We start from the raw sequence: 24,781 nt of genomic DNA, 5'->3' as shown, positions 1-24,781 counted from the left end.
GAGTTTGTAACCACATAAGAACAACAATGCCAGCAACCAGAGCTCCCAGGAACTAAACCACTACCCAAAAACTATATATGGACTGACCCATGGCTCCAGCTTCATATGTAGCAGAGGATGGCCTTGTTGGGCACCAGTGGAAGGAGAAGCCCTTAGTCCTGCCAATGTTGGACCCCCAGTGCAGAGGAATGTGGGGGGGTGTGGTAAGGAGAGATAGATGGGGAGAACACCCTTATGAAGGAGGGAGAGGGGATAGGGGGCTTATGGACAGGAAACCAGAAAAGGGAATAATATTTGAAATGTAAATAAAGAAATAGATCCAATAAAAAATAAAATCATAACTAATCTTACCCTAAACATGCTTATACTGAAGACAAAGAGATTTAGCAGGAGAAGTGACCAAGGTACTAGGTCGATACTAATTTTAAAATGTGAGCTTTCTTTTCCTTTTTGATGACAAGGTTTTGCTCCTTAGTTGATTTGTTTGTTTTGAATGGAAAAAAGAAAAGAAAAGAAAAAAGAAAAAGCTTAGCTGAATTGTTCCATGGGCTCTTTTGAAGGCTGCAGCTGTAGTTACCTATAATTGTATGGTAACTAGCTTGTATCCTCCCTAGCTTAAAGTTGCTCTGTGTGTGTGCATGTGTGTGTGCATGTGTGTGTGTGTGTGTCTTGTTTGTGTATGTGTGTGTGTATGTGTGCGTGTGTGTGTGTCTTGTGTGTGTATGTGTGTGTGTGTGTGTGTGGTATGTGTATGTGGTGAGTGTATGTATATGTATGTGAACATGTAGGTATGTATATGTGTGGTGTGTGTGTGTGTGTTTGTGTGTGTTCAGAGGTGGGGCTTCAGGTATCTGAGGCATCTAGTGTCTAATCTTGCTGTTTATTGAATGACTTCAAGAACCACTTCACCTCTAAAGCTCTGAACCCACATTTGCTCTCTAGTTGTCTCTAGATTGATTTTTTTGTGTGCTGTCAGTCTAGAGCGTGACTTCTACTCTGTCCTCACTCATAAACTGATCTAGAACACTTTGTACTAAAAAGGGAAACTGCTCAGAGTTGACAACTTACCTCTGAGATGCCCGCTCGTCGGCATGTTTTTGGTTTTTTTGGTTTTGTTTTTTAAATGTTTTTAATTTCTAAAGTCCCTGAAAACAATTCACATGTGTTTGTGTTTCCATTAAAGACTGTGGTTTGCAAATAGGGGAGGGGGCATGAGGACGATAGAAGGGAGAGAAGGATAGGAAGGCAGGGCCTAGAATTCTTATGAGAAGCCAAGTCTCACCTCGTTATTAAATGAACCAGATCTGAACTAAATCTAGAGCTAAAATTAGAGCTAGTTATCTGAGCACTGGCAAAATGAAGCCAGCAGTCTTACATCAGGCCCTGCAGGCTACGACCTCCAAACTGGGCAGAAGGGAAGGATTTCTGGGTCAGTGATCCTGAAAAGGGGCAAGCCCGTGATGGTACAGCCCTACCAGGTATGTGGTAAGGCAGGGTCCCAACATCCACTCTGATCCTGTCTACTCCTGTGTCCCCAGAGTAGGCTCTATGCCGCCAGTAAGCTCAAACAGTTTCACGGAAGGAGGTGTTGGTTCTCTGTGGAATGCTGCACTCATGTATTTAAAAAGTAATATCTTCCTATTCTTTTCTTGCCTCTATTTCCTTCTCTCAGTTCTTTCCTCCATCCCAAGGACTTTAACTTTGCCAGACCTCTGTATCAATTATGTTTCTTACTGCTGCGATGAAACAACTGAAGAAAAACCTAAGAAAGGAAGGGTTGGGCCTGCAGGTCAAGGGGTGTGGTCCATGTCAGCAGAAGGCATGGTGTCAGCATCGTGAAGCCAACGGTGGTGCTGTGTTCACAATCAGAGAGCAGAGAGAGATGTGTGCTCAGTTTAACCTTTCTGGAGACACCCCTAAAGATGCACCCAAGGTATGTTCCTACGGTGATTCTAACTCCTTTCAAGTTGACAACCAAGGTTAAATAAAACCAAACCTTCCATGTTTACTTGAGGAGGGAAGCCCTTGGTTGCTAGCAAACTGGCCTTAGGTCTGCAGAGGCTGGTCATGGTTAGGTCTGCAGAGGCTGGCCTTGGTTAGGTCTGCAGAGGCTGGTCAAACCCTTCTGCACAAGCAGAAGTACACAGCAGTACTGGTTGGAGAGGCAAAGCGTTGCTCTTGGCTCCTGCTACCACCCTAGATCCAAACTCCAGCCTTGACACCTCTCTTCCTAGACAGCATCTTCTGCAGGAAGGAGGGCAGAGTCTAATATGAATGAGACAGCATCTTAAATGACAAGCAAGTCCCAAGTTCTAGCTAAGCCTTAACTACCTTTACTATAGCCTAAGATACCCTACTGTGTTCAAGATGATGAGGCGGTAACTGTACTGTTTTAACCTTGACCCATAGCCTGCTCTCAGCATGCCCCTCTGCCCTCCACCGGTAAATAAAGGGCTCTGTGAATGCTAAACACTAAGAACAGTCAGGCAGCTGTCTGCCCTGTCTTTCCTTTTCTCTTTCTCCCCACCTGACTCCCCTTCCTGTGGTTCTGACAGGCTCTTTGCTTGGCTTGGGGGGTAATGCTTTCCTCATTGTTCACAAATGTGTGTCAGCAAACAATGTTTCAATCCCCAGAGACAGAAAATCTGGAATGTTGCATGTTGAGAAGAATGATGGCCTCATCCCTGTTTCACACAAAGGCTAGAGCAAACTTCGCTCAGGAGTCCATTTATTTTCCAGATTAGCAGACACATTGTATATAATTTGTCAAAGCTATTTAGAAGCTGTGATGACCTTGTGCGTCAGCACTAAGATACACTGTCACAAAGCCTGGGCAGTATGACGAACCACAGTAAACCAGGTCTAATGACCGGGCAGAATGAGGGCTGCAGCTGGAGACTGAGGATGCACTCAGGCAGAGCTCTCGCATCTTCTCTCCTTTAGAACCTTCCTGGGTCCTCTTGCTTTCCCAGCTACACTCCTTAACAGTTTAGGGGATCTTGGCCATCCGACCTACACCTCCAGCCCCACCCCTCTGTTTCTGTTTTGTCCCTTACTTCCAACCACAGCAATTCCTCCAAGCTCTGGGACTTGAAAGCCTCAGTTGCTCCACATGAGCCACTCCTTTGCTTGCCTAGCACATGCACACCTATCTCCCGTACTGTGAGCTGCCTGCAGACAAGAAGCTGAACTTTTTGTAAGACTCCCATGTCTAGCATAGCTCTTGACACACAGTGGGCATTTGATAAGGAAGCAGAGACTATTTAAGAGATGGAGAAACAAGAACTGTGGGGCAGCCAAGCACACGATTGGGAGACAAGTAGGAGATCAGAACACGGTTCAGTGCCATCTACCCTGCTTCTCTCTAGCTCTGGTGATGGAGCCGGCTAAACCACCATGCCCTGAGCTTACAGGAGTCAGGTTCACGGAGACAGCAAGCAGAATGGCAGATGCCAGGGGCAGTGTCTTTAATGGCTACCAAATGTTGGTTAGGGGAGGTGAGAAGTTCTAGAGATGAGTGGGAGTGGCATATTGAATGCCACAGAATGGTTAATTGATGTGGTAAAAAGTGTGTGGGTGTGTGGGAGGGGGTCTCTTGCTGACCCAGATGCTGAGAGCTTCACCTTTCCAACAGAGAGACTTGCGTCTAGTGGATCAGAGAGAGGCAAGAAAGGACTGTGCTCCCCAAAAGGAGGCAACAGCTCCAGAGGGAACAACTGCTGCTCTGGGTGAATGGCAGGGATGGACCCCAGTTACTGTGGTTCTCACTGACCTGCATGCATTACTTTCTACTCTGTCTGTGGTCATCCATATTACCTTGCGCTGTATTGCTTCCCCATGCTTTGTTGCCTAGTCTAAGTGCTGACCACATGCATATTTCCAGGACTTGAGTGGAAGGAGGCAGCAGGTACATCATCATTTCCATGGCCCACGTGTGTTCTTCTGAGAGGCCTTTTAGCCTCTCTGGCTCTTGTGCTTTCATGGGTCCCTGGATAAGGAGGGGCAAGAGCAATTCTCCCTCATAGGTCCATGTTAGTCTCACCTGGGGAGTGTTAAAAAGCACAGTCAGGATCAGGCTGTATTCTAGAACAATTAACTCAGAATCGCTGGCTTTTTGAAAGCTCCAAGATGATTCCAATGCACAACAGAAGAGGAAAAACCAACTCCCCTCTTTTAGTTATAAAAATCACAAAAGCCTCTGCACTAGAAAGAAAGCTATATATATCTGTACCTACAAAAGTGTTCCTTCTCAATTATTTGCTTAGGAAGTATTTTTCCAGATGGTACTATGAATTCCAAGGTATTGTTTGTGGGACTGCCATTTATAAAAATCTGCTCAATCTATAGCACCGGAAACCAAATGTAGTATATTGTTCCTCAGTACCCATTAATACCACAGTGTTTGCCAGTGTAATGACTTGTGCTTGTAACAGGTGGTGGCAGCAGGAGGATCATGAGTTCAAAGCCAGCCCATCTCAAAAACAAAAACAAAATAGAAAAATTAGATTGGAAAAATAATGTTTGGATTATTTTGTTAAAACATTCAATTGATGTAAGTAAGAAATAACTATTTTTAAATGCATTAAAAATTTGTTTGACTGAACATCCTTAAAGTTAATATCTGTACCTATCTGGTTTTCTTCTTGGGTGAGCTATCTTTTAGCTCTGACACAGAATATATCTGAGATATATCAATCTATGGGTAGATTTTTTTTTTAATATCACCATTAAACTGTTATAAACATCCAACATTGCTGAGAACTCCAATGTACTGCGTGCAGATATTGTTTTAACTTTTTGTTTTTACCAAGTCTCTGAAAGATATTATTACCCCCAAGTATGAATGAAAAAAATAAAGTTCAGAGAGGTCAGGGCTCCTCCGATTCATTAAAGTTACTGAAAGTCACAAGATTAGTAAATACGTGCTAAACTTTAATTCCATTTCCAGCAAGCTCTAAAGACCTACACTGCTTATGACAGGTAAGGTAAGCACTTTCCTCTCTCTCTCTCTCTCTCTCTCTCTCTCTCTCTCTCTCTCTCTCTCCAGAAAGACACACACACACACACACACACACACACACACACACACACACACACACACACACACACACACACCCTTCCTTTCCTGAGCATAGCTAACTCAGCTTACAGTGCCTGCTGCGGGGTTCTTGCTCTCCAATCACAGATAGTGGTTGGCTCCAGATCCAAAAATACCTGATATATATCCTGACCACCAAGCAACCTACAGAATGGCTCAAAAAGGCAAATGAAGCTAAATTACATGTTTCTCTTTGAGACACCAAATTGGAAATACTGCTACAACACTTAGCAGCAGAAAAAGAAAGTCAAAAGGGCTAAACCAGGAGATGATATAAGTATATTTAGAATGAGGTAGACTATGGCATGGTGGTTTGTATAAGCTTGGCCGGCGGAGTGGCACTGTTAGGAGATGTGGCCTTGTTGGAGTGGGTTTGGCTATGTTGGAGTGGGTGTGGCATTGTTGGAGGAAGTGCATCCCTGTGAGGGTGGCTTTGAGACCCTTCTCCTAGCCATGTGGGAGCCAGTCTCTTCCTGTCTGCCTTTGGATCAAGATATGTAGCTTTCAGTTCCTCCAGTCCCACATCTGCCTGGACACTGCCATGCTCCCACCTTGATGATGATGGACGGAACCTCTGAACCTGTGAGCCAGTACCAATTAAATATTGTCCTTTGTAAGAGTTGCCTTGGTCATGGTGTCTCCTCACAGCAATGCAAACCCTATGACACATGGCAATCTGAAGTTCCGAGGGGCCACAAGCTAAGGGTGGTGGAGGAAGGCAGTTGGTAGAGGATGGGCAAACCCAGATGTAGGCAGTCAGAGAATGACCATTTGGCCCATGAGACGAAAAAGCAAGAGGCTAGAACCTGAACTTCTGGGTTTGTGTGGTTCCCTAAAGTTTTTCTCTTGAACTCTTTGAACCGTGTCTCTCCTGCTTGCCGTTGAAGGAGTGAAAATGGAGTAGTATATTAAACATTTTGTATTCTGGATATATCTGTTTGTCACAAGACATTTCCATTTCAATTTTTCCCTTTTTATATTTTTTTTATGAAAGCAGGACCATAAATTGTTTAATAGTAACACTTTGACTAATTAAATAAAAGCGCATGTTCATGTAAACTCTACCAACATAAAGGGACTGGTGGTTGTCTGGATTTGGGGGAACGGGAAAAGTCAGAGAAATCTGCAAAGGGGCATGAAGCTCTGAGGCTGATGTAGGTTGTGTCATTATGCAGGTGAAGGCTGGTATGGGATAGAGCGAGGCCTGTCATTGGGCGAGAAGGAAGGATGGACTGGAGAAAAGTTTTAGAGAGGAGAGACCAGAGCGAGAGGGAGAGCAGGGGAGAAGCAACATGGAGGCAGACGTCATGCATCTCTTCATAGATACAGGTTGTTATGACCATTCTTAAGGGATGGATGTGTACAGGATTTTGTGTGTCTAGATGAGCAAACTATATCTTATCTAGGTGAGCGGTTTATACCCTTGTCAATTGGTTGTAAATTAATGGTGTGGATGTATTTCGAATTGAGTAATTAACATATAAACCTGGTTGTTGGGTTTGTTGAGTCGTGTTTTGACTGGGTGGTTGGGAGTGTGAGTGGAGTCAGTGACAGGAAGTTGTGCTAGGCTATAAAATGCTAGGCCCTCGGAACACGATGTGAGTCTCAGGCGTGGTAACAACCGGGCTAGGGGACAGTGTGTCAGTGTGAGAAATCAGCTGACAGGGAAACGGCAAGGGCACCGGATCCACGCAGAGTGGGAACTCGTGGGAACCGGTCATGCGCTTTTATAATATACAACAACAGGGTAATGTGAGCATTCACTGTCATAGGTACAGTGATGGCTTTCACAAGAAGATGCACATGTCAAGACTTATGTCGCTGTATTGTACAGTTTAAAGTTTAGTCATGTGTTAAAGATAACTTGAAGCCATTTAAAAATTTTATATACTCAACCCAACAACGATACAGGATTCCATTCCTCACGTTGCTATGCTTGTGTTTCTGAACGACACGGCTGCAGTTGGTCGCCACACACATTGTAAGAGCGAGGTTATTCCCAGGGTTGCTCTTGAACCTGATCTGCCAGGCAGGACTTGTATCTGTCATTGCCTATGTTCAGCCTCCTGAGTATCTGGGGTTCTGGGCCTGCACCACCAGTTCTGGCTCTGTTTCCATATTTTGTTTTCCAAAATACACTTTCTTTTCATTTTCGAAAAGAGGTCTTTCATTACCTATGACACTTAGGAAAACAGGTATTGACCTTCATGACTTCAAATTTTTACCATATCTATTTTTTTTTATCCTTTGGCCAACTTTCTGCTTTTAAACTTAGTAGCATCTGGTTTGGAGGAATTTTGTTCATTTATAACGCTCTAAGGTTGTGCTGAGACCCCGTCTTTCATGAGGCATTTTATATGAAATGATTATAATATGGAGTTACAGCCCTCGCACTAGAGCCTGAGGATGCCTTGACCTCCCGACTGCCCAGATCACAGGCTGTACTGCCGCTCTGAGCTTATGTGGTACAGAGGAGCAAACTCAGGCACTCTACCAGCCATGCTGCATCCCCAGCCTCAGTCCCACATGCTTTCACCGCAATGATCACTCCTCGGCTTAAAAACAATTTTTATTAAGTCCATTCTGTGAGTGTATGAAATTTTCAAAGAATTAATGATAATATTACATTGAAAAAATAAGTTTGGGAGCTGGAAAGAAGGCTCAGCAGTTACGACCAATGATTGCTCTTGCAGGGGACCCAGGTTCAGTTCCCAGCACCTACCTGGGGCTTACAGGCATTCATAACTCCACTTCCAGCAAATCTAACACTCTTCTGATCCCAAAGGCCCATGCTACACATACATACATGCAAGTAAAACACTCACACATAAAGTAAATAAATATTAAAAATTTTTAAGAAAAATATTGACTAAATTTTAAAAACCAGAAATTCTTCATTCATGTTGACTTTTCTATATCCTTTTAATACACGATTTGTAGTCTCTTTGTAGCTCTGTTGCTTCAAGTTTAATTATCAGGCAGATTTAGTTAAACATTCTCTTCATTTAAAAGACAAGAGCGCCTCCTACTGTTTTCCTAGACTAATAGATTAAAGCTCATCATTGTTACCTCTCTTCTCTCTCTCTCTCCCTCTCTCTCTCTCTCTCTCTCTCTCTCTCTCTCTCACACACACACACACACACACACACACACACACACACACACACACAGAGAGAGATACAGAGAGTCACACATATACACATAAAGAGACACATACACACAGAGAGAGATTGTGTCACACAGAGAGATACACACATACAGAGAGACATATACACACATACACGAAGTGAGTGAGACATACAGAGAGAGTCATATATACACACACAGAGAAACATACACACACAGAGAAACATACACACACAAAGACATACAGAGTGAGAGAGAGAGACATACACACAGACACACAGAGAGACATACAAAGAGAGAAACATACACACATACAGAGAGAGAGACATACACACAGAGAGACATACACACAGAGGCACACAGAAAGACATACACACATACAGAGTCATACATATCCACAGAGAGAGACAGACATACACACACATACACACAGACATACAGAGACATACACACAAATATATACACAGTCATACACAGAGAGAAACATACACACATACATGCACAGAGACACACACATACATATACAGAGAGAGACATATACACAAACATAGACACACACATACATATACAGAGAGAGACATATACACAAACATATACACACACATACACACACACACACACACACACACAGAAACATGCACTTTAGATTCTTTAAATAGAAAACATAGGTTTTTTAACTGTGCTAACTAGCTATACACACCCAAGTAAGCTGTCAATTACCAACTATTTGTTGGTGTTCATAAATAATTAGAGAAGTGAGGGTTGATTTGCACTGTACTACTTCTTTCTCTCCTATCCCCGGAAAATGAAATAACTTATACTTTTGGCTTCTTGTGTGACTATTTAGATAACCTGTGCAAATAACTGAAATATCATGAATCTCAGCATGTGTAGGAAAAGCAAATGACAATGCCTTCACCTCCCCAGCTGAGTTAAGAATTAAATGTTACATAAACACCTAACATATGCTGGGCACATGGTAACTTTAGCTCTCCTTTTCTCTTTAGACCTGACCTCAGAAAACAACTGTCTTGCTATGAGGAAGGAACAATGAATTCTGCCATTTGGTACTCAGAGTACCCCCAAGTCATCCCTTAATACTGAGCCTCCAAATCAGTAGTGTAGTGTTTTCTCAATCTTAGCCCTTCTGGCAGCATCTCTGACTTCTACTCTCTACATGCCAGAAGCAGCCCTCTGGTTATAAAGATGCAAAGCGTCTCCTGACATTAACAAATGTTCCTTTAGAAGCAAAGTCTGCACTCCTTACCCCCGGCTCCTGAGAACCCCAGCACTGGTGGAACATGACCTCACATTTTAGGAGGACTTGGGCATGATTTCAAGAGAGGACCCTAGGAGATAAAAAAATTTTAGACAGACCGTGGGGTGAGGCCCTCATCAGTTAGGAGCCATAGGAAGAAGAGAGAAAAGCCTCTCTCTGCCATGTAGGACAGGGCAAGGAGGTGGCTGTCTGAAACTGTAACAGTTTCAGCAAGAAGTGAACCAGCCAGTTCCTTTATTTTGGACTTCTCAGCCTTCAGAGAGTGGAAAACAAATTCTTGTTATTTGAGCCACCTAGCCTGTGATTTCTTTTTAACATCGCAGCCATGTGAATTAATAGAGATTTTAAATAGAATAGGAAAACTTGCAAAGCATCACAGATAGGCATTACTTGGTGATACATATCTCTTTATTTCTGTGGGTGTGCATCAGTGGACTGTCAAGGTCTAACCTTGACCTTTAGCTACTGAGGTGGAACATAGGATGTTCCAGAAGCTGATGACTTCTGGCAATTAACTCTCCCTGGCTTCTGGCAACTGGCTCCTGCTGAAAGCAGTGGGGGATTAGGAAAGAAACTTAATTACTTGGGCTCCTTACTCAACTCTGGAGCCACTTGTTGGCTTGGAGAGGCTTGGAGCTCATTAATTCTTTGTGAGACAGCAAGAAAGAAAAGCATAGAGAAAAGGTCATGAGCACATACATGTACACATGTATGTATGTGTACATACATTTAGATACAGACATACCTACATAGACATATTATATGTACACATAGAGAGACATATAACCATATTTGTTGGGTATAACAGAGACCCAACAGCCATACTTTACTGTTTCTCTCAGCTCCTTTATAGCTTCTTAGACAAAAGTTCTTTATAAACTTACCTCACAGATAAAATGTTACACAGAAGGGAGTTACAGAAAGATGTTTATAGTAAGTTCACAGCAGTGTTTAGTCTATAAGCTCATTATAAGTTCGCAGCAACAGTTTCACAGGGCCTTGCTTTACCATAGTGCTCACCTGTGGCTTCATTCTTGGACCTGACCTAGAATGAAATGTTCTTTTCCTTGATCATTAATTTGCCCCAAAGTCTAGTTTTCTTCCTAGTGCAAGTCACATGCTTGTGATACCAAGCTCTGTTTGCAGCCTTTTATTCTTCAGGGGTTTAAAATTACTTGAATCAGTTCTGGAGTTCTATAAAATCCTTATCAGGAATAATGAAATAATCAATTCATCTAAAAAGCATTATTACATGAAAGTACATCTTCCTATTGATCTTCAGGAAATCTGCCCAATAGGGTGTGCTGATGCCCAAGAATCAACAGGTTATATAATAGTGGCAGGAATGCCAGGGAGAAGCAATTGTGGGATGAAGTCTCTGGGGCCCATGCCTCTCCAGAGTGCACCCATCACAGCCATGCAAAATGGTGGACCAACTCCAGAAAATTCACTTGCTTGCTATGGCCTTTCCTACATGGCTTGTGCCATTGGACAGCTTGTGAAAGTTGGTCCTTTCCTTCTGACATGTGAGTCCCTGGATTTAACTTAGGTCATTAGGTCTGGTCATTAGGCTGAGCCAGTCCTGGTATAAATTTCCAACTTTAAGTTTCTGCCAAAAATTTGAAAGCCACTAGAAGTCGGGGAGATTGTTGATAAGCCCATATCTCCAACACTGATGGGCAGACACCAGCAGGGTATGGGAGGCATTCTGCAGGATTGCTGGCCAGTCAGCCACATAGAAACAGGGAGCTCCTGATTCAGGGAGAGACAGAGTGATAGAGGAAGACATCTCATGCACGGTGTGTACACCTGCACAATGAGTTACATGCACCATTTACACCATACCACCCCACATACAATCCCACAGACAGAGTTTAAGAGCCACTCTTCTGTACTTAGAAAAATCTTCCTTTAAATTTATAAGGGTCTTAGTTTGGGTTTTATTGCTGTGAAGAGAAGCCATGACCAAGGCAACTCTTATAAAGGACAACATTTAATTGGGGCTGGCTTACAGTTTTAGAGGTTCAGTCCATTATCATCACAGTGGGAAGTATAGCAGCATCCAGGCAGATATATGCTGGAGGAGCCAAGAATCTTGATCTGAAGGCAACCAGGAGAGACTGTCCTGGCAGGTAGTCAGGAGGAGACTGACATTCAACATTAGGTGGAGTCTAAGCATTGGAAACTCAAAGCCCATATCCACAAAGACACACTTCGTCCAACAAGGCCACACCTCCTAATAGCGCCACTCCCTGTGCAAAGCCCATTCAAACCACCACAGCAAGTAAGGGGCTAGAGCGACAGCTCAGCAGTTAAGAGCACTGGTTGTTCTTTCAGAGGTTCTGGGATCAAAACCCAGCACCCACATATATGGGATCTAATGTCCTCTTCTGGTGTGCAGATATATATGCAGTCAAATATCCATATATGAAAAATAAATAAGTCTTTAATTAAAATGGCATTATAAATGATCTCATTTAATCAGAAAGCCTTGTAAGGCAGGCTGGAGGGATACAGAAAAATTGGCTGGGCTTGAGGTCGACAGAGGGACTTGTTCTCCAAGTTACACAGCTTGCTAAAGGAAAGATATGGTGGAGAATCCAGACTGTCAAACGTGGAGTGAAAAGGGCTCACCTGCTGTTTCATGAAGATTTCCTATAGGTTACAAAAGAACAGGTTCATCTGACAGTGTCAGAGGCCTTCCGTAGTGGGTCTAAGACGTCCTTTCCACATTGACTTGGTATATCCATATATCCATAGTTACCTGTGGGAGTGAATACAGGGTGAACAGAAACCAAATTCAAATGAGCCGGGTTCTTTGCTCCTCCAGATGACCTGACACCTCTCTCTGTCTCTGTCTCTGTCTCTGTCTCTCCCTCCCTCCTTCCCTCTATTAACCCCTAGAATCAGGGCAAACTGCCTCTGGAACATCTTCCTAGCTTCCAGGTAGGTTTATTTGTTCTTCTGTAATCTATTCATTTTTGTTCCCTGTAATTCTCTGCCCTTTCTCTTTTAACCCACAACCCAATCCTGAGGAAACAACTGTTCATTTATGTCGAGCAAACCATAGCCCCTCCACAGTACTTACCAGTTTAAAACCTATTGAATTTGGTAAGGATACATCGGCAACTCCTAGGAAAGCAACAAGATGCTGTTTTCCAGCTGAGACGGAATGGAAGCTGCTCATTTCCTCGTCCACAGAATGGGTTTTGGTGTTCCCCTTCCGGACAGGGAGCTTCAGAAGACCTAAGCTTTCCAGTAGGGCAGACCATATCCTTGTGGAGGTGCATGCACTGCGGAAGCCGCATTGCCTCAGAAGCCACCTCTGTTTCTGACTGCTCAGACCTCTGAGTTTGTACTGTCACAGCTGTATCCCCAATCTTCCCTAGAAGTCATGTTGGGCTTCTTAAGTCCTTGACAACCCAGAACCCTCTCTTAAAGACCTTAGCTTAGGGAGCTGGAGGTGAAGTACTTAGTTACTTGTATTTTTAGTTACCACTCCAAGTGAGTATCAAAGAAGGGAGGGAAATTTTGTTTCTGCCATCTAAGGATTACGGTATTTTTTTCTCTCATTGGCCTTGCCTCTGAATTAACTTTAAATCACATCACTAATTAATGGGACGAATGCTTCTTGAAGGAAACAACTGATCTTAGGGATATTTAACATATATCTTTATTGTCTCACCAGGATTGTGACCCCTCTTCCTTTAAAGAGGAACTATTGTTAGCAGCTGAGCCACGCAAGAAGACCCGGCGAGAAAATTGGTCCAGCACTTTATTCCAATTACATCATTCACCCTGGAGCGGTAGGTGGGGCAGGCAGGAGTCACCATCAGGGTAAAAGGGGACTCTGGAAGAAAGTTCCAGAGAACGTTTTGCAAGAGGGAGCGGAACAATCAAAACTGAATTCATGAACTCTATGTGGGCCAAAGAGGCAGCGCGGCCCTGAAACTTTAGTATTCCGTCCCGCGTGGGAAAAGTGAGGAGCTATTTTAAAATTCCTTTTCATACTTTTCGAGTTGCTCGCACACTCCCTTCTGCGCCGCCCAGACGCTGAGGCGCTGACCCACACGCTGATTCACTCTAGTTTCCCGCGCAGGCGCACTCCAGCCGAGCGGGGGCGCCCGGCTGGGGAGCGGAGCCAAGGCTAGTCACGTGAGACCCGCGGCACTTCGCTCCTCAATTTCCCTAAATGGACTTAGACGGGGTTCCCCGCCTCTCTCCACGCTCTGGAATGCGGGCAGAGGAGAGCTCCAGGACAGGCGCAACCATCTGCTGAAGGGGGGGGAGGAAACAGAATCACAGTTCAAACGCAGACGCGAGAAAGACGAAGAGTCAGTAATTAGACCGAGAGGTCCTCCACACGGTCATTTCAGCCCTAAACTCCCCGTTCGGTACTTCTCATCGGCGCCCTGAGCCCGCCATCTGCTCTGACACCTTCCCTGAGGTCCCCCTCCCGTCAGGGCTGGCCCATAGAGGCGGCGGAGAATGGCCGCCAGGCTTCCTTCCGGTTTGCGAGCGGAGGCCGGAAGTGGCCGTTCTTGGGCGGCTGGAAAGTTAGAAAGTCTGTGAGGGCGGCGGCAAAGCTTCGCAGAGACGCTCACTCTTGGTTCTCGCAGCTGAGCAGGGTGAGTGGTGCTGGCCGCCGAGCGGGTGTGGCCCGGCCCCAGGAGGTGTCCTCGCCGGGCGGCGGTGAACGTGGGGGCCGCCGGGAGCCGCGGCTGGGGAGCGCACCTGGGCAGGTGTGTCTCCGCGAGCCCTGGGAGAGCGGGGCGTGGAGCCAGGGGCCGGGGAGCCGGGGCAGCCGGGGCAGCCGGGGCAGCCGGGGCGCAGAAGTCGCTCTGCTTCCCAAACTTGGATCTTGGGAAATGTTGCTTAGCTCGCCAGCGCCGTGCGCCTTGGACCATTGCCTACCCGCGAAACCAGAGCCCCACAGAGCTGACTCCGGAGCTCTGTTGAGTTGCTAACGTAAACTTGCGGGAACCGAGAAAGTTGTGGATAAAACCGTAGCACAGCCGCCCTCGGCCCTGTATTTGCAGCTCAGCGCGCGTCCCTCTAAGTAGAACTTTTAAAAGTGGTATTTGAACAGAGAGGAGATTGAAGTTTTGTTTGCCTGACATTAAGAGTCAGTAGGCATGTAAATATATAAGATCTTTAGGGATCTTTTAAGATTTTAACTTCTTTAGTGCAAAATTTGTGTCAAAGGGTGACGAAAGTGAATCTCCACTAAAATTGTTGGTATTTTCTTTTTTCTGGATGGCTTTTGATGAGGATTAATTAGAAAAGCATTTTTTGTCTTCAAAAGTGAAGCGTGGTTCATTAGTCAATCCTGGCAACTAATGACTTTTTTAAAGGTGCTCAGAACTCTTGGGTGTGGCTGTCTAGGAAGATCCAAGCTGACTCTCAACCGGAAGTGTGCCTAAGAAGTAAAAACGTGGTTTTCCTTGAAACTGAAATACCAGCTTGAAAATATACTTTAAAAAACTGAGTTTATCGCCCTCCCCCATCTCGTCTTGTAAAAAAGTGCATTGATTTGATCTGGATTTCAAAGCAAGCCATACCTAGGTGCTACCACACTGTGAGGTTTTGAAATGGGAGTTTTCCAAAGGATATATTTCCCAGTTTTAAAAGAGTTTTTTTATTAAAAGATATTAAGTTAGTAGGCTGTAGTGTAAATGTCCTATTAAGAATTTATATCTATTACTAGTTTAGGCATGTGAGATCCTACTATTTAAATTTAGGCAATCTCAGGTATATCTTAGTGTGGATTAAAAGGTTTCATAGGCTGCTTTTTTGTTGTTGTTGTTGTTTGTTTGTTATTTTGGATAGGGTCTCCTTTTAGCCCAGACTGACCTGGAACTTGAGATGGTCTTTCTGCTTCAAGGGCTAGGATTATAAGCCCAGTTATGAGCCCCACATCAAACTTTATCATAGTTTCTATAAATTCTACATTTCTAAAGATTCTGTGAAATCTGGTTGCCCTCGGCATGTGTAGAAAGCCTCTTCGAGGCTGTCTTCATAGTCTGACGTCTTCCTTAATCACGAGGCTCCCATTTAGTCAACTGCTAAAACATGAAACTTCTTGGGTGGGATGTAGCTCAGTGGCAGAGTGCATACCTAGCGTACATGATCCAGAACTGCAGAACAACCCACACCATACAACACGCATTGCTACAACCCTGTCTTAGTTTAAAACTAAGTCAGACTCCTTTCCGTCTGTAAACAGAAACCGTCTTGACCACCCGCCCCCTTCCTTTTCTTTCTGATGCTCTGAAACTTTCATATGTTCTCTAGAAGGCCGGCTGGCAAATCTTCTGCTTCTTAAGTTTCATACCAAAGATCTTTCACAAAGCCCTCAAAGTGGGGATCTCAGATGATCCTGCCATACACCCTAAGTTAAAATATTTGCAGTTTTATTTAGCTCTAACTTCTTAAACTAACTTGAGCATTATATTTTACAGCCTCACTTGTGTAGAACCACAGCAGAGAGGAGACTGCCACTCACAAAGGTTCTCTCTGCTGTCTCTGTGCTCCTTTACCTGAGGGTGTTCCGAACATGCTTGTGGTTTGGTGGTGTTTTGTGTAGAAGGTATTTGGCCATGCCATGGCTGTGAAGCTCCGGGTTCCAGTGTGGAGACCTGTGAATCACTGTCGTCTTGAAAGAGTCGAGGCCCGGGAGTAACTTGCTCAGCACCACATTACCAGATTCGGACAGAATTAACTCCATGAAGACGAGCATCTGATCTTAATTCTGAAGATAGCGATAGTTTTCTCTCTGATCCTGTAGGAATAAGGGGACCATTCTGAACTGTCAGTGTTTGATGATAGGGTCTCAATGTGTGCCCTTGGCTGCCTGAGGCCCACAGGTCCCGCTGCCTCCCAGTGTTGGGATTAAAGCATTCACCACCACCCCCTTCACTTCTTCCTCACCTTTATGCATTGTTTTAACTTGAGAGTCATTCCTCTGGAACGGGAAGTGTGTAGCTCATCGCCTAAGTTGAGCCAATCATTTACTGCATTTCTGTCTCTCTGTGTTTTAACTGTTCTTTAAGATGAGTCACACACATGTTCTATGCCAGTGACATTTGATATACATCAATATAATTAGCTGGTCCTAATACAGTTGAATTAAGTATGGAATTCACTAAACTTCCGTGTGAAGCTATTGTTAATGCTAAATAAAACTTCTTTTCAACTGTTTTATAATGCATTTGCTAATTTTTAAATGCATGCTTTAAGTAATAGGATATATTATTAAAAATCAATGTTACTTTTAACATTTTAAGCATTTTTATAAAGGAATTTTAACAGTACCCCCATCAAATGTAGTTTTACATGAGAATTTTGTAGGTTAAAAAATTTCACCTTCGTCGGCTATTTTCCTGGGTTATTGGGGGAAGGAAGACAAGATTATCATATAAAACAGGCTATTTTTGAAGATTTTTTTTGCCTTGCAAAGGCATGCTGTACTTAAAATATTGAACATTCTTGAGCACATTTAAGAGATGTAATGATGTTCTCCATGTGGCCTGGTGGTTAAACTGTTTAGCTCCAAAGGGAAGAATACACAACATTGTGTTGTAAATGAGATGTGCAGCCTCAGAGGACATTAGATTGAAAATGCACACTTGGGAATGGTTACAATAGGTTCCAAAAGGATAAATAAAAGTAGAAATTTGAGACTACATAATTGCCTTGTAGGGCATCTTTCCAGAGTCATTCCACTGTACCGCCTAACTCTCTGGGGTGGATAACTAGAGTTGCGACCAGCTATCATTATAAGATAGATACCCTCTCAAATCTGAAGCACGATTTAGATAAAAAGCAAAGTGAGCGGGACTTTTCTAACTGTTTCCATAATTTTAGTCTGTTGGTGTGTTGTAATCAAGGAAAGAATGTAAGAAATTGTTTTGTTTTGTTTTTTTAGCTCGTAGGAAACATTCTCAGGGTCACTTGGGGTGCTGGAATCTAGGTAGCGGTTCATTCTTTGCAGTCCACAGCCTTATTTTTAGAGCAAGGGCATGGTGCTTTGTGGAATCATGGCTGAATGTTGTTTTCAGAACGTAAGCTTTAAAACTGTTATCTTGGTCAGAGAGTGAAGTCAGTCGTGCCTGTTTTAGCCCAGCCTGGAGAATATAACTCCCGAGTGTCGTAGTCCTGCCGAGCAGGACTCCTCATACTGTCATCTCCACTTCACCTCCGAAGAATGGTATGCAGGATTTTATTATCTGATAACTATGGGATTTTCCACTTGGAGAATGTCATATTATTTTAAAGTTGAGTGTTCACTGGAAAAAAATATATTTTTATTTTTAAGTTTTACAGGGATAAATTTTATTAGAGAACAAGATAATATCTATGATTTTAAGATGTTTTTTAAATGAAATTGCTTTATAACTTGTGCTCTGATTTCAAATGAGAAACTTTAATTATATCCAGTGGCTGAGAGCAGCTACCGTTCACAGAACAACAGGTCTGTGTGAAGTACTTACTGTTAAGTCTCTAAGTACTCTAAAGTCTGTAAGACCTGGCTCTTGGTGGATTAACTTCATATTCTATTTTTGTTGTTGTTAGCCTTTCATCAAAATGTTCCTGAAGCGTGGGTACAATCTGAAATGTTACCTGAATGTGGAAGAATGACTTTAGTCTTAGAGAGTAGGAGGGAAGACCTGTTCAGTCAGTCAGCCTTGCCACCTCCCTTCTCTGACAGAGTGGGTCGGCTAATTTAGGTGTGAGCTACAGAAGGATAAGGTTCTGACGATGAATTAGTGTTCCTTAGCAGCCCCATAGTTCCCTTATATGAGAACTGCCGTTTCCCATGTATCTACCCCCCTCCAACCCAAGCAAACCCTCTCCTTGGTTTTACTTTTCTTTTGTTACTGAGCGCTATGGTGGTGGTGGGGATATGTAATCTTGATATGCTGTTTGCTTTGAGTGGATGTTGATCGGAATCCTTAGTGGAAAAAAGACTTTCAACTTTTAAGAGTGAGTAAACTCAAAGCTCTAGACTGGTTTTTCCCTTTTAGTTTGGTTGTTGGGATGAAATTTTTACACAGTTATGTCACCCCACTGAGACATGGCTCTGACCAAGTAGTCTCAGTCGTATGTAAAGACAATTCCACTTATTTTTGTTAATCACTATTGTGATTCATACTTAGTAATCTTAGGTACTGATTTTATTCCCCTTGAATTCTTGCTTTTAGGATTTAACCGCCACCATGTCGAGCAAAAGAGCGAAGACCAAGACCACCAAGAAGCGCCCTCAGCGCGCAACGTCCAACGTGTTCGCCATGTTTGACCAGTCCCAGATCCAGGAGTTCAAAGAGGCCTTCAACATGATCGACCAGAATCGGGACGGCTTCATCGACAAGGAGGACCTGCACGATATGCTGGCTTCAATGGGTAATGTCCACTTGCAGTGCTGATGTATTGCATAGAATTTCCTTCATTCTTTTCATGAAGTAGTGTTTCCTGGTGGGTACCTGTCTCTGGGTTGGACTGGAGGGCTGTTTGTGTCTGCATTCCTACCTGGATGTGGGTTGTTATTTGAGAAAGTGAGGGCTGGGGCCGTTGCTCAGAGATAAGAGTGCATGCCGCTTGCACAGAGAGGGTTGGGTTAGTACCCAGCACTCGCGTTCAGTAGCTGCAGGGAGGGAGGGTCCAGCCCCTTTGGATTCTGTGGGGACTGCACTCAGCATGCGCATTCCCCCTCCCTAGTTTTCCTGTCATGGACCCAAATGCTTTCATTTTCCGCTAGAATGTTTACCATGATTAACAATTGGAATATTAACATGATTGCGAGTGTGGCTCCTTTTATTTAGGAAAAAATCCAACTGATGAATACCTGGACGCCATGATGAACGAGGCCCCGGGCCCCATCAATTTCACCATGTTCCTCACCATGTTTGGAGAGAAGCTGAACGGCACCGACCCTGAGGACGTCATCAGAAACGCCTTCGCTTGCTTCGATGAGGAAGCGATCGGTAAGCCGGGGTAGCCTTCAATCACAAAGTTGTTTTAATGATGTGGCAGGGTATTAGTGACTTCAACGTGGGGACTCGGCACTCAGCACTGTGTGGAGTTTTCTTTGCAGCTTTCTGGCCTGTGTTCATCACTCGCCTGGGTCCTCCCTTGAGCGTCAGTGTCTTCAGAAGCCTCGGGTACCCTGGGAACCTTTTGGGAAACGTGTTTACTCTCTTACGTAACAAAGTTAATTCCCCAAGGTGCTGGCTGTCAGTACTGGGTGAAATGAGTAAGTGACATATATTGCAACCTCATAAATTGCTGTGCACTACAGCACAGTGAACACCCAGAGCAGAGCTTAGACTCTGGGATCAGGCTACCTGATTTCAGAACGCTGCTGCTGTGCCATAGCTACGTAACTCAGGGCAGACTACTTCGTTAGGTTCTGTTGTTTTTGTTTTTTAATGAAACTGACAATAATGTGACCCATTTCACAAAGCTGTTGTAAGGATCGGATGCAGTGACAATCAGGAAGTAGAGTTGGGAATCGGAATTTGGGCTATCTAGTAAGAAAACTATATCTCAAAAAAAACCAAACCATTAAACAAACAAAAAATGTTGTCCAGTCAACATTTGGCAGAGAAAGCATATGGGCACGTTTCCTAAGATTTCCGCTTTGTGGCTGAGCAGGTGTGTGTAGAGAGGGAGGACCCCTGAATACCTGCCTTATGTAGGCTAGTCTTAAATGCCAGGGGTTGTCATGGGCAGCTGACATAGGCATGGTCTCCTCGCTCTAGCTCTCAGGACTCTCCACAGCATAGTATGGGTGTCTTCTGATTTTCATACACATGGCCCTCATCCACAAAAGAGGCTCAATTGAGCACAAGTGAGTGTGTTTTGTTTTGTTTTTTGGTACAATTTTCTCTCTGCTCCTAAAAACAATAAGCCCTTCCTTTCTTTTTTTTTCCTTTTTTCTTTTTTTTTCTCGGAGCTGGGGACCGAACCCAGGGCCTTGCCTTTGCTAGGCAAGCGCTCCACCACTGAGCTAAATCCCCAACCCCAAGCCCTTCCTTTCTTTCCATGCACCAAATTCTTTATTTGTGTCTCTCTCTGGACATGAGCATGATTGATAGATTTTAGTTGTACGCTTATTCCCAATCACGGTTGACTTAAGTGCTAATTAAGTGAATTGGCTGGAGTCAATGATTTATTTCTACAAAGCTACACTTCTAAGATTTTAGGGGTCTTTTTTTATTACAGAGGATTGAACTTTCTTTTCTAATCTTAATTCATTTGTTGAGCTCACTTTGTGGGACGTGTTCTTAGTATATTAATTTCACACACTAGCAAGTTGTCAGTCTTTCTTGCTTTATGATTAAATCTGTTTCATTTTTTTTTGGTCGATAGTATATTAAAGGTTCTCAATCATCATGCACACAAGTTACTTGGGGAGCCCTTTAAAATGCCTGGTGCTAGAAAAGAAATGAGGGCTGACACAGGGTTCTGCTTCTGTCCTGCAAGTGACTGCCTTACTTTCAGCGTGTGTGTTTCCTGGAAATGATGGCAGGTGGCAGGTTACAAGGCACCTGTTGCACTGGCTTGTATGGTAGGTATGTCCTTGTGCACCAAGCCACAAAGGATGTGGGGCAGGCAGACAGCAGAGTAACCGCTAAGGATCTGGTTGTCTCCTGGCGTTTGCAGGGCTGGTGGACACACAGGCTGAGGATGAGGATGGGTGCTCTGATGCTCCATTCTTTCTCTTCCAGGCACCATCCAGGAGGATTACCTGAGGGAGCTGCTGACCACCATGGGCGACCGCTTCACAGATGAGGAAGTGGATGAGCTGTACAGGGAGGCCCCCATCGACAAAAAGGGGAATTTCAACTACATCGAGTTCACGCGCATCCTCAAGCACGGAGCGAAGGACAAAGATGACTGAAGAGCTGTGGCTTCCAGCCAAACGTCCCTGTTGCCATTGGGGTATTTCTGAGATTTTCCTCCTGGAGCCGGTCGCATGCCCTTGCTTTCCTGCCTTTTGCCTTTCTTGTTTTGTATTTATTCTCAGCCACTTTGGGCCACGTGTACCTTTATCATCAGACTGGAAACGGGACTTTCTGTCATTGTCCGATGAGAACGTAAGGTGATTTAACTTACAGACAGTCTTGTCCCTTGTAATAACTGCAGCCACAGAGTCAGTATATTTTTTCAGAGAAAGTTATCCACTCAATTTTTTCTGAATGATAATTAAACTTTCTGATAAAATACTTAGTTGTTTAGCCTTCTTTCCCACTTGACTTTTAGTTTTACCGCGTCTTTCCCCCAAGCAGGGTAGATGAGGTGAATGACAGCCTGTCAGGGTTTGCTCCCACTCCTTCCAGTTGTGTTTCCATGGCAATCCCAGTTTCCTCTGCTCCTGTTTATCTCTCTCTCCCTCCTGGGAAATCAGATAAAGCCCTCCTTGGGTACCCTAGACTTTGTCTTCCAGTTTGGAAAATAATTCCTGAATTGTGACCCCTGGGGTAGCTCAGCCTCCCCTTAAACGTCTGTGTGTTACTTTCTGTAGCTAAAGTAAGAGCAGCCAATTTTCATTTGTGCTACTTACTAACGATTTCAGCTCTAAAGGGTCTTTGGAACGCTTTTAACGGAAAGGACAGATGTCTCTGTGTTCCCAGCTGTTGGGAATACACACAGTACTTTGTTGTCGTATACAGTTTTTCCTTATTTTAACAACCCCTATTAAAAGACCAGTTCGTTTATGCCGAGATTCCTCATTAAGTCCATGTGAATTTCAGACATTCCTGACCTACCCACAGTCAGAACAGCTGTCCGGAAAGTGAGGTCATTGTTTCGATCCTAAAAATAACTCGGCTTATTTTTGATAATTGAGAACCAAGAACGGTAGCCCAGTTAATTATGTAGTAGAAAACACTTTTATTCTGTTTGGTTTCTAATGTTTCAAAAAGTCCCTGAGTGTAAAAAGGTTTGAAACACAGGGGTGGCAGGGTGTGTGCTTCAAACTTCTATGCTATTGAAAGACTGTCCTTGAGGGAGACCATTACCTCATTTGATAAACAATTACGGAATGCCTTAGGAATGCCTTTGAGAAGCTGGTGTTAGAGCCAGAGGTTTTAACCGGGTAATCTCAGTCCTGTAGAATGGGGGTGGGGGACTAGTAACCAGTAACACCTACTCTTTGCTTCCTTCGAGATTAGACTCACAGAAATCTGCCCTAATTTCCTGCTTGAATTTTATTCAGATTTTTAAGCAAAATACTTTTTCCAGCTTACCCACTCAGAGTCTTGCTGGATTTCCACTTTTACTGAAGAGGGAAGAAAAACACCTAAACATATCACCTCTGATTTGCTAACAAATCTTCAGTGAGGAATAAAGTTATTTCTAAGTAGGGGAGAAAAAAAATCACTACTAAAATTCTCTCTTGCAACATCCATTTCCATCCGGGCAACCCCTTAAATAGCTGTTAGGAACAGTAGGTGGTCGACCCTGTATGAATTAAGTCTCCTTAATTTGGCACTAGGATTCTCTGCTGAGTAGCTGGGCTTTGCTTAAGCAAGAATGGCCGCCAGTAAAAGCTCTCAGAATCTCCTCTACCCATGGGCTTGAATGAAGATGGTCCCTAAAAGTTTCTGTAACGAGGACCTCTGGGTTAGCCCCCCACCTTCAAAGCCCCAGCAAATCACTCCGGTGCCCACAGGCCCCACCTGCCTTACAGTTACGTTGCCACTGGACTCCAGTGCCCAAACTGAATTTGACAGAGGAACCCGTTACTTAAAGGCCAGGAAATGAATGTGACTGCATAAAAGACAGTGGAAGCTCAGGCTCTGAGAAAGGAACCTCTTTCTACCAAACATGGGAGACTGATGACCAACAGGAAGTTTAGGGTTAGGTAGACACTGACTAAGAGAGCTTGGGGGGGGGGGTGTACAGCCCACAAAAACAGAGAATGCTAGCTTTAGGAGGGAGGAGGGTAGTGTCAAGCCACAGAGGTGTAGGGAGTGCGCCATCCCTGGGGCTCTGGCGTCAAATTTTTCCACTACTCTTATCCCTCCCGCTAGGTTTTCTTTGTGCAGCTCTGTTCTGGAACTCCAGGCTGGCCCCTGCCTGCTTTTGTCTCCCTAGTGCTGGGATGAAAGGCCTGAACTGCTGCCACCAGCCGGTGAGACCTTTCAGCATTTCCAAGTCCCAGTTTTGCAGCTTCAAGGCTTTGTGGCCTTAGGCAAACCAGTTACTCTTTGTCGACCTATTTATTCATTTATAAAAATGCATTAATGCTATTCATAATGGCCCTTTTATGATCAAAAAGCAGCATCCATCTGGAGCTAGGTGTGGTTGACTAAGCCCCTCCTGGTGCCCCGGTAGATCCTTGTCCTCACATTCTTAAAATGTCACCTTCCTCATCTGAAATAGGAATGCTTTCTTCTAAGTTTGCTACAGAAATTAGAGATGTGGAAAAAGAGGTGTGTGTGAATGCAGCCGATATTCAAATTGTAGTTTATTTTTGTTTGATTTGCCTGCGGGTCCCTGAAAAGAATCCTGAAAGGAGGGCATAAAGGGCCTATCCTTAGAGATGAAGTCCTGTATACACAGAGAGGAAGCCTGGCCCTTACACAATGCTGGGACTTCAAACCAGGGCCCTCGTGTTTGCATAGCAAGTACTCTGGGTTTGTTTTTGTTTTTTCTTTTTCTTTTTTTGAGAGGGACTTTTGCCTTATTAAATTTCCCTGTTCTCTCACTGGGGTGCCAGGATTGAAGGTGTGTGCCACTAGTGCCACTACGTCCTGCTCATTAACTGATCTTACATCGCCTAGAGTGAGGATTTAAGGAAGTAGTGGTAGACTTCTGTAACAAACTGTAAAAGAGCCATAATTTTATAAGAATCATAATTATTTAAGTAATGACTTTCGAGGACAAAGGGGATCAAAGGGAAAGAATACTCGCGACCAGAAACAGCATCAGCATCACTTGACACCTACTAAAAACACAAATTACTCTCCACCTCAGACCTACGAGATTCCGGCCCAGATTTTCAAGCTCAGATTTAAAACCACCCTCAATTGATTTGGAGGGTTATTTTATTTACAGTTTATCTACTACTTTGGGGAGAAGGCTGCACATTCCCTCCCTGGTGTCTGCTTACGGAGCTCAGAGAGACAAATTGCAGGGGTTGGTTGTTCTCTGTGGGCCCTGAGAACCTACTACCTTTACCTGCTGGGCCATCTCACTGCCCCTAAGTTGTATTTGTTTTGTACGGACTGCTGTGCAAAAGTACACGGATTCTCAGTGCTGGAGGCCCATGG

General features: G+C 44.0%; 1 protein-coding gene across 2 annotated transcripts; it reads left to right on the top strand.

Moving 5' to 3' along the window:
* Nucleotides 1-13,601: 13,601 nt before the first annotated feature.
* Nucleotides 13,602-21,730, top strand: LOC116899713 (myosin regulatory light chain RLC-A). 2 transcript variants are annotated; one of them, XM_032901749.1, is made up of 4 exons: nt 13,602-14,131; nt 18,707-18,905; nt 19,325-19,486; nt 21,233-21,730. In XM_032901749.1, the coding sequence occupies exons 2-4, from the start codon at nt 18,722-18,724 to the stop codon at nt 21,403-21,405; spliced, it is 519 nt and encodes a 172-aa protein (XP_032757640.1). In that variant the 5' UTR covers nt 13,602-14,131; nt 18,707-18,721; the 3' UTR covers nt 21,406-21,730. The 2 variants fall into 2 exon arrangements, with proteins under 2 accessions (XP_032757640.1, XP_032757641.1); XM_032901750.1 differs by having other exon boundaries at nt 14,004-14,245.
* Nucleotides 21,731-24,781: the final 3,051 nt, after the last annotated feature.

Source organism: Rattus rattus, chromosome 4, assembly GCF_011064425.1.
Source record: "Rattus rattus isolate New Zealand chromosome 4, Rrattus_CSIRO_v1, whole genome shotgun sequence".
Classification (NCBI taxonomy): Eukaryota; Metazoa; Chordata; class Mammalia; order Rodentia; family Muridae; genus Rattus; species Rattus rattus.
The sequence above is the reverse complement of the archived record's forward strand: the minus strand, read 5'-3'. Positions and strand labels throughout refer to the sequence as shown.

Coding starts and splice junctions, on each gene's coding strand:
- LOC116899713 (XM_032901749.1), top strand. CDS start 18,722: ATGTCGAGCAAAAGAGCGAAGACCAAGACCACCAAGAAGCGCCCTCAG. Junction 18,906..19,324: donor CGATATGCTGGCTTCAATGG/GTAATGTCCACT, acceptor CCTTTTATTTAG/GAAAAAATCCAACTGATGAA. Junction 19,487..21,232: donor CTTCGATGAGGAAGCGATCG/GTAAGCCGGGGT, acceptor TTTCTCTTCCAG/GCACCATCCAGGAGGATTAC.